The following is a 16,175-nucleotide window of genomic DNA, read 5'->3' as shown; positions in this document are numbered from 1 at the left end:
CTTAGTAGTACAGGATTCGATAGGAGGTTTTAGTTTCGCTTAAATGTTTGTTTCTTTATTCATTTCGTCTGTAAACTGTGATTGACTACACACTCCAGTACAGTAGGTGGCGGCATACACCCTTAACGTTTGTTTGCGGACCGCCATAATATTATACAAGATGGAGGAGGAAGAAGAAGAAGAAGAAGGAAAAAGAGGGGATTGTTTCACTGTTGCAACTTAGTGGTGCGACGATTAAATAAGCACTGAAAACAAAGGAAGCAACCAGAAAGAAAGTGATGATCGCACAGGTTCATAGATCATTGAGTACATCTATTTCTGAATAAAACAATTAGAATGGAGAAGGAGGCTGATTTATTCTACCGACAGCTGCCAAAAGTGGTAAGTAGCCGTCTATAATATATTCGATTTTTGACAAGACAATTAAGTTGATTTTTTTTTTTTAAGTTTAAACGTTCATGTTAGCTAGCTGACGTTAGCCGGCTTGGAGAAGCTGAGTTAAACGTTCAGCCTCTTATCGGTGGATTCATTGCTAAATATACAAATAAACAAATTTTTTCCAGTCTCTAAAAGACTACAATAAGTGTTTTGGGCGGTGCTCCGTCAAAGAGTTTTATAACTAAACCTAGACTAGATCCTCCAATGAGAACAAATTAATCATAGTAGGCAGAGCAGGCAAGGTAGGCAAAGCCAAGCATGAGCTGGTGAGATCCTATTGGTGCATTCTAGCATTTATTTGCACATTTCCGTTAAGGAACGCCTACTTTGAAGTGCGCGTGTGCAGTAACTCGAATCGCCCTTGCACTCTTTCTAAACAATTTTTTGAAACTTTTATTCAAAGGGTAAAGTCGAACAAAACACAGTCCACTCTGTTTGTTACATATTCTAGTTTTTGAAACAGGAAACTGTATGGAGATGTTCCGTACAATGAGAAAATTCGCAGAATGTCGGCCAAAATCCATCTCATTCCATCTTCTCCCACTGCCAGCCACTGGGCTTCCTCCATCACCATATTTGGTAGTGAGTGAAACGCCAACCGGATGCTTTACATTAATATTTGGCTCATTGTTCTATCTGTGGCTTCTTGCTCTGGCCCCTGTCCCTTCCCCAAGGCAGGCTTTTTTGAAAAGGAGGCGGACACGAACAACAATCCTTTGGGCAAAACTGGGGGAAAAAAATGAAAAATTCTAATCAAACGTATTGGTCACATACACGTGTTTAGCAGGTGAAATTGGCATAGAATACAGTATATACATATGAGATGGGTGATGCAATATTTACACACAATTAAAGTGACTAAGATACCTGAGAATAGTATAGAGTACAGTTTATACATATGAGATGAGTAATGCAAGATAGAGACATTTCCTTAGAGTGGCCAGTGATTCTTAATCTATAAGGAATGGATTAGGCAGCCGCCTCTGATGTGCTGGAGATTGCTGTTTAACAGTCAGTGGTGTAGTATAGAATACAAGAATACATATGAAATGGGTGATGCAATATGTAAAAGTGACTAAGATACCGTAGAATAGTGTGGAGTGCAGTTTATACATAGAGTTGAAGTCGGATGTTTACATACACCTTAGCCAAATACATTTAAACATAGTTTTTCACAATTCCTGACATTTAATCCTAGTAAAAATGTCCTGTCTTAGGCCAGTAAGGATCACCACTTTCTTTTAAGAATGTGAAATGTCAGAATAATAGTAGCGAGAATGATTTATTTCAGCTTTTATTTCATCACATTCCCAGTGGGTAAGAAGTTTACATACACTCAATTAGTATTTGGTAGCATTGCCTTTTACATTGTTTAACTTGGGTCAAACATTTCAGGTAGCCTTCCACAAGCTTCCCACAATAAGTTGGGTGAATTTTGGCCCATTCCTCCCGACAGAGCTGGTGTAACTGAGTCAGGTTTGTAGGCCTCCTTGCTCGCACACGCTTTTTCAGTTTTGCCCACTAATGTTCCATAGGATTGAGGTCAGGGCTTTGTGATGGCCACTCCAATACCTTGACTTTGTTGTCCTTAAGCCATTTTGCCACAACTTTGGAAGTATGCTTGGGGTCATTGTCCATTTGGAAGACCCATTTGCGACCAAGCTTTAGCTTCCTGACTGATGTCTTGAGATGTTGCTTCAATATATCCACATCATTTTCTTGCCTCATGATGCCATCTATTTTGTGAAGTGCACCAGTCCCTCCTGCAGCAAAGCACCCCCACAAGATGATGCTGCCACCCCCGTGCTTCACATTTCTCCAAAAACGATGATATTTTTCCCCATGTGCAGTTGCAAACCGTAGTCTGGCTTTTTCATGGCAGTTTTGGAGCAGTGGCTTCTTCCTTGCTGAGCGGCCTTTCAGGTTATGTCGATATAGGACTTGTTTTACTGTGGATATAGATACTTTTGTACCTGTTTCCTCCAGCATCTTCACAAGGTCCTTTGCTGTGTTTCTGGGATTGATTTGCACTTTTTGCACCAAAGTACGTTCATCTCTAGGAGACAGAACGCGTCTCCTTCCTGAGCGGTATGACGGCTGCGTGGTCCCATGGTGTTTATACTTGCGTACTATTGTTTGTACAGATGAACGTGGTACCTTCAAGCATTTGGAAATTGCTCCCAAGGATGAACCAGACTTGTGGAGGTCTACAATTTTTTTCTGAGGTCTTGGCTGATTTCTTTTGATTTTCCCATGATGTCAAGCAAAGAGGCACTGAGTTTGAAGGTAGGCCTTGAAATACATCCACAGGTACACCTCCAATTGACTCAAATTATGTCAATTAGACTATCAGAAGCTTCTAAAGCCATGACATCATTTTCTGGAATTTTTCCAAGCTGTTTAAAGGCACAGTCAACTTAGTGTATGTAAACTTCTGACCCACTGGAATTGTGATATAGTGAATTATAAGTTAAATAATCTGTCTGTAAACAATTGTTGGAAAAATGACTTGTCATGCACAAAGTAGATGTCCTAACCGATTTGCCAAAATTATAGTTCGTTAACAAGAAATTTGTGGTTGAGTGGTTGAAAAACTAGTTTTAATGACCTCAACCTAAGTGTATGTAAACTTCCGACTTCAACTTTATTTCAGTCCAACAGGTTTGTACTCTAACTTCTTGAGTGTCTTCCTCTCTTCTCTACCCAGGAGCTTCATGCCCATCTCAATGGCTCTGTCAGCTTCTCAACCATCGAGAAACTCGTGGCTCGAAAGCCACATCTCAACATCGAACACGGCATGACTGCTATTCGCAGTGGTCAGCGGAGGACACTGGATGAGTACGTATGACAGAATTGATTGTTTGTTTCTTTTTCTGAGTCCATAGTGCATTGTATGGCACTTGTCATACAATATAATGTATGGCACTTGTCCAACTCATTCCACGGAGGGCAGAGTGTCTGCGGGTTTTCGCTCCTCCCTTGTACTTGATTTGAATTAAGGTTACTGCTTAGTAAGGAACTCCGCTAACCTGGTTGTCTAGGTCTTAATTGAAAACAAAAACCAACCTACACTAGCCCCAACATGAAATGTGTTTGACACCCCTGATGTATGTGCTCATGTGATCTCTCGGTCCCGTCCACCAGCACATGACGGACTAGTGGACTAGCTGCAATGATGGGACACAGTATAGATGAATGTTCAATCATTAAAGGGATATTAACAGCACTCCTAAAGATCTCTTTACAAGGAAGCTTAGCTAGCATAAAACCCACATGGAAATGAGATTCTTAGATTTGTTCATTTAAAATTTATTAGATTTTTTTTAAATATATATATTATGAATTGAAATTGATTTATGTCAAATATGCAGCTATCGAAAATATATGGGAATGTCTGCTCAATCCAACTGATCAAATTTTATTGGTCACATACACATGGTTAGCAGATGTTATTGTACCCGTATACAAGATGGCGCCGGAGGAGATGGCCGCCGTTTTACGGTCTCCTAACCAATTGTGCTGTTATGTGTTTTTTTTTGTAAATTATTTTGTACATAATGTTTCTGCAACCATATCTTACGGCAGAAAGGAGCTTCTGGATATCAGGACAGCGATCACTCACCTCGGATTAGATAGAGATTTTTTCAACAACAAGCAGGACTCACACGATATTCTCCAAACACCCCACAGGGCAGACATCCCAATTATTCGCAAAAGGAAGCAACGCAGAGGACGAAGAGCCGGATGCCTCGTCCGGACCCACAGAAGGCGAGTAGGAAAGCTGCCGTTACGTCAATATTACTCGCCAATGTGCAATCATTGGAAAATAAACTAGACGAGGTACGATCACGAATATCCTACCAACGGGACATCAAAAACTGTAATATCCTATGTTTCACGGAATCTAGCCCTTACGGAATCTTATATAGCCCTTCGTACATCAGCCCTCACGGAATCTTATATAGCCCTTCGTACATCAGCTGATATCTCAAAGTGCTGTACAGAAACCCAGCCTAAAACCCCAAACAGCAAGCAATGCATGTGAAAGAAGCACGGTGGCTAGGAAAAACTCCCTAGGAAAAACTCCCTAGAAAGGCCAAAAACCTAGGAAGAAACCTAGAGAGGAACCAGACTATGAGGGGTGGCCAGTCCTCTTCTGGCTGTGCAGGGTGGATATTATAACAGAACATGGTCAAGATGTTAAAATGTTAATAAATGACCAGCATGGTCAAATAATAATAATCATAGTAGTTGTCGAGGGTGCAACAAGCACGTCCGGTGAACAGGTCAGGGTTCCATAGCCGCAGGCAGAACAGTTGAAACTGGAGCAGCAGCACGGCCAGGTGGACTGGGGACAGCAAGGAGTCATCATACCAGGTAGTCCTGAGGCATGGTCCTAGGGCTCAGGTCCTCCAAGAGAAAGACAGAAAGAGAGAATTAGAGAGAGCATATTTAAATTCACACAGGACACCGGATAAGACAAGAGAAATACTCCAGATGTAACAGACTGACCCTAGCCCCCCGACACATAAACTACTGCAGCATAAATACTGGAGGCTGAGACAGGAGGGATCAGAAGACACTGTGGCCCCATCCGATGATACCCCCGGACAGGGCCAAACAGGCAGGATATAACCCCACTCACTTTGCCAAAGCACAGCCCCCACACCACTAGAGGGATGTCTCCAACCACCAACTTACCGTCCTAAGACAAGGCCGAGTATAGCCCACAACGATCTCCGCCATGGCACAACCCAAGGGGGGGGCGCCAACCCAGACAGGAAGACCACGTCAGTGACTCAACCCACTCAAGTGACGCACCCCTCCCATGGACGGCATGGAAGAACACTAGTAAGCCAGTGACTCAGCCCCTGTAAAAGGGTTAGAGGCAGAGAATCCCAGTGGAAAGAGGGGAACCGGCAAGGCAGAGACAGCAAGGGCGGTTCGTTGCTCCAGCCTTTCCGTTCACCTTCACACTCCTGGGCCAGACTATACTTAATCATAGGACCTACTGAAGAGATAAGTCTTCAGTAAAGACTTAAAGGTTGAGACTGAGTCTGCGTCTCTCACATTGGTAGGCAGACCATTCCATAAAAATGGAGCTCTATAGGAGAAAGCCCTACCTCCAGCCGTTTGCTTAGAAATTCTAGGGACAATTAGGAGGCCTGCGTCTTGTGACCGTAACGTACGTGTAGGTATGTACGGCAGGACCAAATCGGAAAGATAGGTAGGAGCAAGCCCATGTAATGCTTTGTAGGTTAGCAGTAAAACCTTGAAATCAGCCCTTGCCTTAACAGGAAGCCAGTGTAGGGAGGCTAGCACTGGAGTAATATGATCCAATTTTTTGGTTCTAGTCAGGATTCTAGCAGCCGTATTTAGCACTAACTGAAGTTTGTTTAGTGCTTTATCCGGGTAGCCGGAAAGTAGAGCATTGCAGTAGTCCAGCCTAGAAGTAACAAAAGCATGGATTAATTTTTCTGCGTCATTTTTGGACAGAAAGTTTCTGATTTTTGCAATGTTACGTAGATGGAAAAAAGCTGTCCTTGAAACAGTCTTGATATGTTCTTCAAAAGAGAGATCAGGGTCCAGAGTAACACAGAGGTCCTTCACAGTTTTATTTGAGACGACTGTACAACCATCCAGATTAATTGTCAGATTCAACAGAAGATCTCTTTGTTTCTTGGGATCTAGAACAAGCATCTCTGTTTTGTCCGAGTTTAAAAGTAGAAAGTTTGCAGCCATCCACTTCTTTATGTCTGAAACACAGGCTTCTAGCGAGGGCAATTTTGGGGCTTCACCATGTTTCATTGAAATGTACAGCTGTGTGTCGTCCGCATAGCAGTGAAATTTAACATTATGTTTTCGAATGACATCGCCAAGAGGTAAAATATATAGTGAAAACAATAGTGGTCCTAAAACGGAACCTTGAGGAACACCGACATTTACAATTGATTTGTCAGAGGACAAACCATTCACAGAGACAAACTGATATCTTTCCGACAGATAAGATCTAAACCAGGCCAGAACTTGTCCATGTAGACCAATTTGGGTTTCCAATCTCTCCAAAAGAATGTGGTGATCGATGGTATCAAAAGCGGCACTAAGATCTAGGAGCACGAGGACAGATGCAGAGCCTCGGTCTGACGTCATTAAAAGGTCATTTACCACCTTCACAAGTGCAGTCTCAGTGCTATGATGGGGTCTAAAACCAGACTGAAGCGTTTCGTATACATTGTTTGTCTTCAGGAAGGCAGTGAGTTGCTGTGCAACAGCTTTTTCAAAAATTTTTGAGAGGAATGGAAGATTCGATATAGGCCGATAGTTTTTTATAATTTCTGGGTCAAGATTCTGCTTTTTCAAGAGAGGCTTTATTACTGCCACTTTTAGTGAGCTTGGTACACATCCGGTGGATAGAGAGCCGTTTATTATGTTCATCATAGGAGGGCCAAGCACAGGAAGCAGCTCTTTCAGTAGTTTAGTTGGAATAGGGTCCAGTATGCAGCTTGAGGGTTTGGAGGCCATGATTATTTTCATCATTGTGTCAAGAGATATAGTACTAAAACACTTTAGTATCTCCCTTGATCCTAGGTCCTGGCAGAGTTGTGTAGACTCAGGACAATGGAGCTTTGGAGGAATACCCAGATTTAAAGAGGAGTCCGTAATTTGCTTTCTAATGATCATGATCTTTTCCTCAAAGAAGTTCATAAATTTATTACTGCTGAAGTGAAAGCCATCCTCCATTTGCGAAGGCTGCTTTTTAGTTAGCTTTGCGACAGTATCAAAAATAAATTTCGGATTGTTCTTATTTTCCTCAATTAAGTTGGAAAAATAGGATGATCGAGCAGCAGTGAGGGCTCTTCGATACTGCACGATACTGCACGGTACTGTCTTTCCAAGCTAGTCGGAAGACTTCCAGTTTGGTGTGGCGCCATTTCCGTTCCAATTTTCTGGAAGCTTGCTTCAGAGCTTGTGTATTTTCTGTATACCAGGGAGCTAGTTTCTTATGACAGATGTTTTTAATTTTTAGGGGTGCAACTGCATCTAGGGTATTGCGCAAGGTTAAATTGAGTTCCTCGGTTAGGTGGTTAACTGATTTTTTCCTCTGACATCCTTGGGTAGGCAGAGGGAGTCTGGAAGGGCATCAAGGAATCTTTGGGTTGTCTGAGAATTTATAGCACGACTTTTAATGCTCCTTGGTTGGGGTCTGAGCAGATTATTTGTTGCGATTGCAAACGCAATAAAATGGTGGTCCGATAATCCAGGATTTTGAGGAAAAACATTAAGATCCACAACATTTATTCCATGGGACAAAACTAGGTCCAGAGTATGACTGTGGCAGTGAGTAGGTCCAGAGACATGTTGGACAAAACCCACTGAGTCGATGATGGCTCCGAAAGCCTTTTGGAGTGGGTCTGTGGGCTTTTCCATGTGAATGTTAAAGTCACCAAAAATTAGAATATTATCTGCTATGACTACAAGATCCGATAGGAATTCAGGGAACTCAGTGAGGAACACTGCATATGGCCCAGGAGGCCTGTAAACAGTAGCTATAAAAAGTGAGTGAGTAGGCTGCATAGATTTCATGACTAGAAGCTCAAAAGACGAAAACGTCATTGTTTTTTTTTTTTGTAAATTGAAATTTGCCATCGTAAATGTTAGCAACACCTCCGCCTTTGCCGGATGCACGGTTCATTGTTTAGCTAGCTAGCTACATGTCTAAACAAAAGAATCCACTATGCAAGTAACTATTTCAATAGAGTGTTTATGATGTCACTGCGACAACTGTCAATTAGACGTAGCTGGTAAATTCACTAAAGTTATCTACTCCGATTTCAGAGCACTGTAATCTGATTGTGCCAGAGTGCAGAATAACTGACAACTTTACGAACGCTCAACACCCGTTGAATATGGCCGGTGTCAGTAAACGTTGGCAAAAAAATTGTAATTCAATTGTTGCCAGCAGCACAATTGCAGTCACCAACGCTCTGGATAACATAAAAATAGCCTAACCAGCATGTGAATCCTTAAAGAGATGGGTGGGGCTAAAGCTTAAAAGGGTGTGAACACTGTTGAATGGGTGTAGACAAAAGAACTCTCTAGTAGGTACCAAAACATTCAAGGGCCATTTTCTCAAAAGTGAGGTTTATCAACTTTCAAAGTAGAATTACTTTCCCATAGTGTATTATGTACAATTTTCTAGCTCTGAGTCTACTTTTATCCAATGTAAAAATCCCAATTTCAAATTTTGCTACATAAGACCGAATCGAGTCGGTCACAGACAGGTGTGTGCCTTTCCAAATCATGTCCAATCATTTGAATTTACCACAGGTGGACTCCAAGTTGTAAAACATCTCAAGGATGATCAATGGAAACAGGAGTCACCTGAGCTCAATTTCAAGTCTCATAGTAAATAAGTTATTTCTGTTTTTTTGATGAGGAAAAGGCTATAATGTAAAAGGGGAAGGGGTCTCAATACTTTCCAAATGCACTGTATATATTTTTTTACACATTTAATCCTTTATTTTTGTTGGCACAAAACTACCTTCATACTTCCATTAATTTATATGGGTTACCTTCAGATGAGTCTGTGACACTTGTGGTCCCGTTTGGATGCTACAGACGTTTTCGTGAGAATACTTATTTTTCTGGATGTCTCATGGTCTGACAAACACAGTTGTAGCTCGGCCACCTTCCACCGCAGAGGCGGAAGGCCGACGACATAGGTGGATGTGCTGGATTGAGACAGATGGGTATAAAAAACAGAAATCTCTAGCTTAAATCTACGGATTTTGATGGGGATTTTCTTATTTACATTTGACATTTTAGTCATTTAGCAGACTCTCTTATCCAGAGCGACTTACAGTAGTGAATGCATACATTTCATACAATTTCATACATTTTTTTTGCTGGCCCCCCGTGGGAATCGAACCCACAACCCTGGCGTTGCAAACACCATGCTCTACCAACTGAGCTACAGGGAAGGCTTATGTTACTTAGATTGACACACGGGTATTAAGTACTTGGAAAACACTTGTCTCGCATTATCTTGGCTTCTGCTTATTCTCTTGAACTTCTCAACAATGAAAATACATTTCAGACAAAGGAAAACAAAGTGCTAACTGATGATGCGGAATCATCTATGACTTGGTCATTAATTTCACAGATAAGCCTTTTTGGAGCTCTAATGTTTCTTCCAAATCTTGTTTTGGCTGAAGCAGATTTAATGCTTTGTGGCTTAGTGCAAACTGCAGGCTCTGGTTTGTCATTGTTTACTTTTGAGTGGTCATTATCTTGGGGAGGCTCAGAGATGGAAAAGTAATTTACACTGTCCACAGAAGAGTGGGTGACGTCACTATCTTGGTAAATCACTACATCACTGAGGTCGCTGGCCAGTTCATCATCTGGATGAGTATTCTCAACTGCATCAGGTAATTCATCAGGTAACTCTTGTTCATCATTTTCAGCGGTTTGCATGAGCAAGTTCACTATCTGTGTATCACAGTCCTCATCGTCATCAGGTATACTTCCGATGATGATGATAATAAATGGGACTTGCATAGCGCTTTTGAAGTACCCAAAGTCGCTTTACAATAAAAAAAAAAATCTAAACAAAAACATCAGACTAAACAAAAACATGAATAAAGAGAGGAGTGGGCTCAAAGAAGGGGAAGAGTGTGATGTATCAGTGAATGGGGAGGGGGGGTTAAGGATAGGCCTTGTCAAAGAGGTAGGGTTTTAGGAGGGACTGAAAGATAGTTATGAACTCGGAGTCACAGATGGCTGGAGGGAGGGAGATCCAGAACCTAGGAGCAACCCTGGAGAAGGCATAGCCACAGGAAGTAGTTCGGGGGTCGGGGGTGCTGCGATCGCCAATGGGGGGGGAGGAATGTGCCCGCTCTACAGACTGCTATATCGGTCCAATAATACAGGACGATTCTTTTTTTTATTATTATGAATTTTCAGCTCCCCCACTTCCCACGGCTATGGCTTAATGAGTTGCAGTACTCAAGACGGGAGGAGATGAATGCATGTACGAGGATTTCAGCGGCAGGACTGGAAAGGGAGGACCTGAATTTGGCAACGAAGAATGAGGGTTTGACAGTGTCTGATGTGGTGGTGAAAGCAGAGGAGGGTGAAGTCCAGGATGATGCCAAGGATGTGTGCATGGAGAGAGAAACAGTGGTGTTGCCAATGGTGAGGGTGTGGTTGCCAGCTTTGGTGAGAGTGAATTTGGTGCCATTGAGGAGTTCCGTTGTATCACTGTTGAGCTTGAGGAAGTTTTGTTGCATCCGTGTTTTTATTGCAGAGAGGCAGGATTCAATGTGGGTCAGAGGTGGATTGAGGAGGGATTTGGTGCTGAGGTATATCTGGGTGTCATCAGCATAGCATTGGTCAAAGTGACAGAGGATCTGACCAAGGGGGAGGATGTAGATGATGATGAGTAAAAAACAGAGCCCTGGGGGACACCCTGTGATTCATTGGCTTTAGGGGGACAGTACACAAGTATAGTGGCCATAGAGCAAGATGATTTGTAGGTGGAGGGGGTGATACAGGTAGCCATAACCAGCAGAGGCCTCCACCACTACCGGTGGAGAGGGGGTGATACAGGTAGCCACAATCAGCAGAGGCTTCCACCACTACCGGTGGAGAGGGGGTGATACAGGTAGCCATAACCAGCACAGCAAATGCAAATCAATTTATAAAAATTTTGACATGTGTTTTTCTGGATTTTTTTGTTGTTATTCTGTCTCTCACTGTTCAAATAAACCTACCATTAAAATTATAGACTGATCATTTCTTTGTCAGTGGGCAAACGTACAAAATCAGCAGGGGATCAAATACTTTTTTCCCTCACTGTATCTGGCGAATAAGCAAGGGGGAGGCGGGAGCTACACCGGGCCACAGGTGAGTCAAATCCGATAGGTATTCCAGAGGGAGGTATGGTGAGGGAAATCAAAGGCAATAATCCAGAGGTGGCTTAGGGAACAAGGAGGCTAGCAATCAGAGGAAGAGTCCAGGCAGGTGGAGTCTTCCTCTGGCTTCATTGCCCTCAGAGTTTTAGTTGAATTCTCCATCCGGTGGAAAGAAGCTTACAGAGAGGATGAGATTCCTGTGAACAACATTCTCTTTGGCTGTCTGTAGATCCTTGATTCTGTACACATTGATGTCTGGTTTCACTGATATCACTTCATATAGGGTTGAGTCCCATTTGTCTGCAATCTTCCTTTCACCTCTGTTGGCTAGTATCACTCTGTCTACTACTGTCAACGGTGATCATTTTACCTTGTGGTTGTAGAGCTTGGCATGACGTGTCTGTTCACAGAGGTTGTGCTTTTGAGCGATCTGGGCTGCTTCATTCAGGTCTCTCTTCAAGTGGGACACAAACTCCACTGTTTGTCTGCGAGGACATGCTGAAACATGACGTTGACGGTAAGTTGTAGGATTCTCCCAAACATGAGATAAAACAGCATGAAACCAGTCGTCTCATGCTCTGTGCAGTTGTTCAGCATCTGTAGCATTTGCGGCCACTTGGCTTTGGACTTCAAGGCAGAGCTCTGACCATACCACAGAGGGTTCTCTTTAAACACTCCGTAACCCCGTTTCTTATAGGATGATGGGGTGTAGTGTGTTATTTCTCTGTCAGCCATCTCCAACTGTTCTTTTATCAGTCTGCTTTGAACAATCGGTCCCTTTGTTGGAGTGGATATGCTTTGGAAATCTAGATATGTAGAAGAAGTCCTTCCACAGGCGACGAGCAACTTGCTTTGCAGTCTGGTTCTTGCATGGGAATGCATGGGCCATTTTTGAGAAGTGGTTGGTTACAACTAAAGTTTCTATAGACTTGTTGTCACTGTTTTGTGGTCCTAAAGTCAATGCAAACTAATTCCACTGGTTCTGAAGTGTGGATGTTTTCAAGTGGCGCACGAGCATGGGGCTCAGGAGTCTTTCCAACAATGCATCGATGGCAGTTCTTCACATGATTCACAATGTCACACTCCAGCCCAGTCCAAAATAATTGTTGTCTTGCTAGGGATATAGTGTTTGAGAGTGCCCTTGGTGACCAACTGTATCATGGAGGCCATTGAGAACTTGCTGCTTCAGCGAATTAGATATTGGAAGAGCTTTTTGTCAATTTTATGGTCTCTGTTCTCCTTGTGCAGTATGCCATCACGAATGCTGAGCTTGTTCAAGTGCTTCAGTAGTTTAATCACTCTGCGGGGCTCAGCTACACGCTCATGTCTGGTAGTGTCTTTGATGTTTCTTAACGTAGTATATGGCTCTACTCACAGTTCTGTCTTGCTCTTGCAGGCTTAAAAGCTTACTCTGAGGTAGAGCAGTGGTGTGGTCCTCCTGCTGTAGCTGAGGGATGGATGCCCCTGTTCCCAGTGCTTGACTCAGGCCATCAGTGCAGTGTGCATCCAAGACAGCAGAGAGTTCTTGACAGGTGAGGAAACCATGTGATGAAGGTGAGGTGCCCTCAACGGTCCTTTTGAATTGAGTCTTCATCTGGTGGGCTCAACACGGCTTGGCAGTTGTTGCTGACTCTGAAGGTGTCTTGTACAGTTCTATTTACTACTCCGTTGACTTGATCTAGGAGAGACAGAAGGCTCTGCCACAAGGAGATGGCTGATACATGAGTGGACGAAATGCTCTCTGCTCAATGGGTCGGATACTACATTCTTTGTATTAGGAACATACTTCATGTCAAAGCTTGGACATCCAACGTTGTTCACATGCATAGAGTCTTTCATGACACCAGGCGTGACCCAGATGCAGACACAGGAGGCAGATGGTTGGAGTCTTACAATGTTTATTAATCCAAAAGGAGTAGGCAAGAGAATGGTCGTGGACAGGCAAAAGGACAAACTGGCACAGAGAGACAGGAAACACAGGGATAAATACACTGGGAAAAATAAGCAACACCTGGAGGGGGTGGAGACAATCACAGGGACAGGTGAAACAGATCAGGGCGTGACCCCCCAGGACGCCTGGCGTTCTACCTGGGCGCATACCTGGCTGACCGGGGTGTCGGTGGAAATGGGCGATGAGGGCTGGGTCCAAGATGTCTTTAGCAGGAACCCAGCACCTCTCCTCCGGGCCATAACCCTCCAGTCAACCAGGTACTGGAAACCCCTGCCCCATGGTCGAACCCTCAGGAGGCATCTCACCGTATACGCTGGCTGGCCATCGATTACCTGGGGGGGAGGGACTCTACCCGCAGGGGCAGGTCCCGAGTGGAAAGCCATACCCTCTGCCCAATGCGGTAACGGGGAGCTGGGGTCCGGCGACGGTCTGCTTGTCGACGATACCTGGAGTAGGTCTTGAGAATAGCCGCCCTGGCTATTCTCCAGGTACGTTGACAGCGGCAGACAAACATCTGGGCCGAGGGTACGCTGACCTCCTGCTCTTGTTCCAGGAAGACTGGAGGCTGATACCCCATGGAGCACTCGAAAGGGGAGAGTCCCGTGGCAGAACAGGGAAGGGTGTGCCGGGCATACTCCACCCAGACCTGTTGACGGCTCCAGGTAGTGGGGTTGGTTGAGACCAGGCATCTCAAGGTGGTTTCCAGGTCTTGGTTGGCTCGCTCCGACTGACCATTGTTTTGGGGATGGAATCCGGATGACAGGCTAGCCGACGACCCAATAAGGGTGCAGAATGCCTTCCAGAACTGAGACCAGAACTGAGGATCCCGATCGGAGACCATGTCTACCGGGAGTCCATGGATCCGGAAGACATGCTGCACCATAAGCTGGGCCGTCTCCTTGGCAGAAGGTAGTTTGGGGAGAGGGATGAAATGGGCGGCCTTGGAGAACCGATCGATTACCGTCAGAATGACAGTGTTGCTATCAGACGGAGGGAGCCCAGAGATATGAGACCAGGGATGATGAGGGACTGGTAGTGGCTGAAGGAGGCCAGAAGGAGCTTGCCATGTAGTCTTGTTCTGAGCACACACAGTGCATGCGGCGACGAAGGCAGAGACGTCAGGAACCATTGTAGGCCACCATAAACGTTGTCGGAGGAAGGCTAGTGTACGATGGGACCCTGGATGACAGGTCAGCCTGGAGGAATGAGCCCATTCCAGGACCCGGGACCGGACTGGGTTAGGGACAAACTGCCGCTTAGCTGGACCCCCTTCAGGTCCAGGCTGGGAGCGTTGCGCCTCGCAAACCATGTTCTCAATACCCCAATCCACAGTGGCAGCAAGGCATGAGGTAGGAAGAATGTTTTGGAGGTTGAGAGTGTGGCAGAGGAACTGTATAGGCGGTAGGAAATGGTGAAGTTGAATCTGGTAAACAAGAGGGCCCACCGGGCCTGCCTGGATTTGAGGCGCTTGGCTGTACGGAGATATTCCAAGTTTTTATGTTCGGTCCAGACCAAGAATGGCTGTTCTGCTCCTTCCAGCCAGTGCCTCCACTCTTCCAACGCCATCTTAACCACCAGGAGTTCTGGGTTGCCTACATCGTAGTTCCTCTCTGCAGGATTGAGACAGGAAGGCATAGGGATGAAGCTTTTGGTCCTGGGCAGATCGCTGGGACAGGATGGCCCCCACTCCAACATCCATAGCATCAACTTCCACCACAAATTGACACGAGGGGTCCGGATGGATGAGGAACCGATGTGAACCGATGCTTTAGGTCAACAAAGGCTTTGTCGACAGCTGGAGACCATTTGAACGGTACCTTGGGAGAGGTGAGTGCCGAGAGGGGGGCCGCCAAGTTGCTGTAATCCCGAATGAAACAGCGGTAGAAGTTAACAAAACCAAGCAACCGTTGCAACTGCACCCTGGACGTTGGTTGAGGTTAATCCACCACTGCTTTCTCCTTTCCAGGAGCCATCTGAATATTTCCCTCAGCAATGACACATCCCAGAAAGGTGATAGTAGAGCGGTGGAACTCACACTTCTCGGCTTTCGCAAACTATTGGTTCTCCAGGAGGCGCTGAAGGACCTGTCTGACATGAAGTACATATTCTTGGGCAGATCGGGAAAAAACACAATGTCGTCAAGGTAAATGAACACAAAACGGTTTAGCATGCAGGGTCTTGTCCTTCTTCTCCATAAAGAAAAACCTTGCGCCAGCAGGAGATGCAGACGGATGGACGGGGCCAGTGGCCAGAGACTCCTCTATGTGTTCCTCCATAGCTTTGGTCTCTGGTCCGGACAGAGAATACAACCGACCCCAAGGTGGTGTAGTGCCTGGGAGAAGATCAATGGCACAGTGATAAGGACGGTGCGGGGGAAGGGAAGTAGCATGTGCCTTACTGAACACATCCAGGAGGTCATACCAGCAACCCGTAATTGAACGAGCACAGTACTATGGGTGACTTCCCCTATAGAGCGGCCGTCCAGTGTCCTAGCATCTATGGGAACAGAGAGAGAGGCTCCCCACAGCACAAGCCCAAAAAAGGGTGTGTGGGTGATGGGAATTAGGGAACTCCCAGTCTGACTCACCATAGTGCTGGTACCCACTAGAGACAAGGGTTTCCTAATAGGGCAGGTAGCTATAAAATGTCTTGCCCCTCCACAGTATAGACAACCGTTACTGTTCGTCCTCCGTGAGCATTCCCCAACTGATAACCTAGCTCTTCCCAACTGCATAGGCTCAGGAGTATCCAACTCACCCATCGTAGATTCCCGAGAGCACTCGGGTGGCTTCGAATCCTCTCTGAAAAGCTGCCTTTGGAAACTTCCGGATTCCCCCGAAGGTGAACGAGCCATAGCGGGTGCACGAGAGTGC

General features: G+C 45.0%; 1 protein-coding gene across 3 annotated transcripts in view; it reads left to right on the top strand.

Moving 5' to 3' along the window:
• The first annotated feature begins 98 nt into the window (after positions 1 to 98).
• Positions 99 to 16,175, top strand: part of mapda (N6-Methyl-AMP deaminase) — a 26,950-nt gene continuing 10,873 nt past the window's right edge. For 2 of the 3 annotated variants that reach the window (XM_045696839.1, XM_014147635.2), the window contains exons 1-2: positions 99 to 381; positions 3,146 to 3,276. In XM_045696839.1, coding sequence (XP_045552795.1) covers positions 337 to 381; positions 3,146 to 3,276 — 176 coding nt within the window. In that variant the 5' untranslated portion in view covers positions 99 to 336. Of the gene's footprint in view, positions 382 to 3,145; positions 3,277 to 12,747; positions 12,884 to 16,175 lie in introns of those variants that run through there. The other variant, XM_014147637.2, reaches the window with a different exon arrangement.

This window comes from Salmo salar, chromosome ssa16, assembly GCF_905237065.1.
Source record: "Salmo salar chromosome ssa16, Ssal_v3.1, whole genome shotgun sequence".
NCBI lineage: Eukaryota > Metazoa > Chordata > Actinopteri > Salmoniformes > Salmonidae > Salmo > Salmo salar.
Note: the sequence above shows the minus strand (reverse complement) of the source record. Positions and strands in the feature narration are given on the sequence as shown.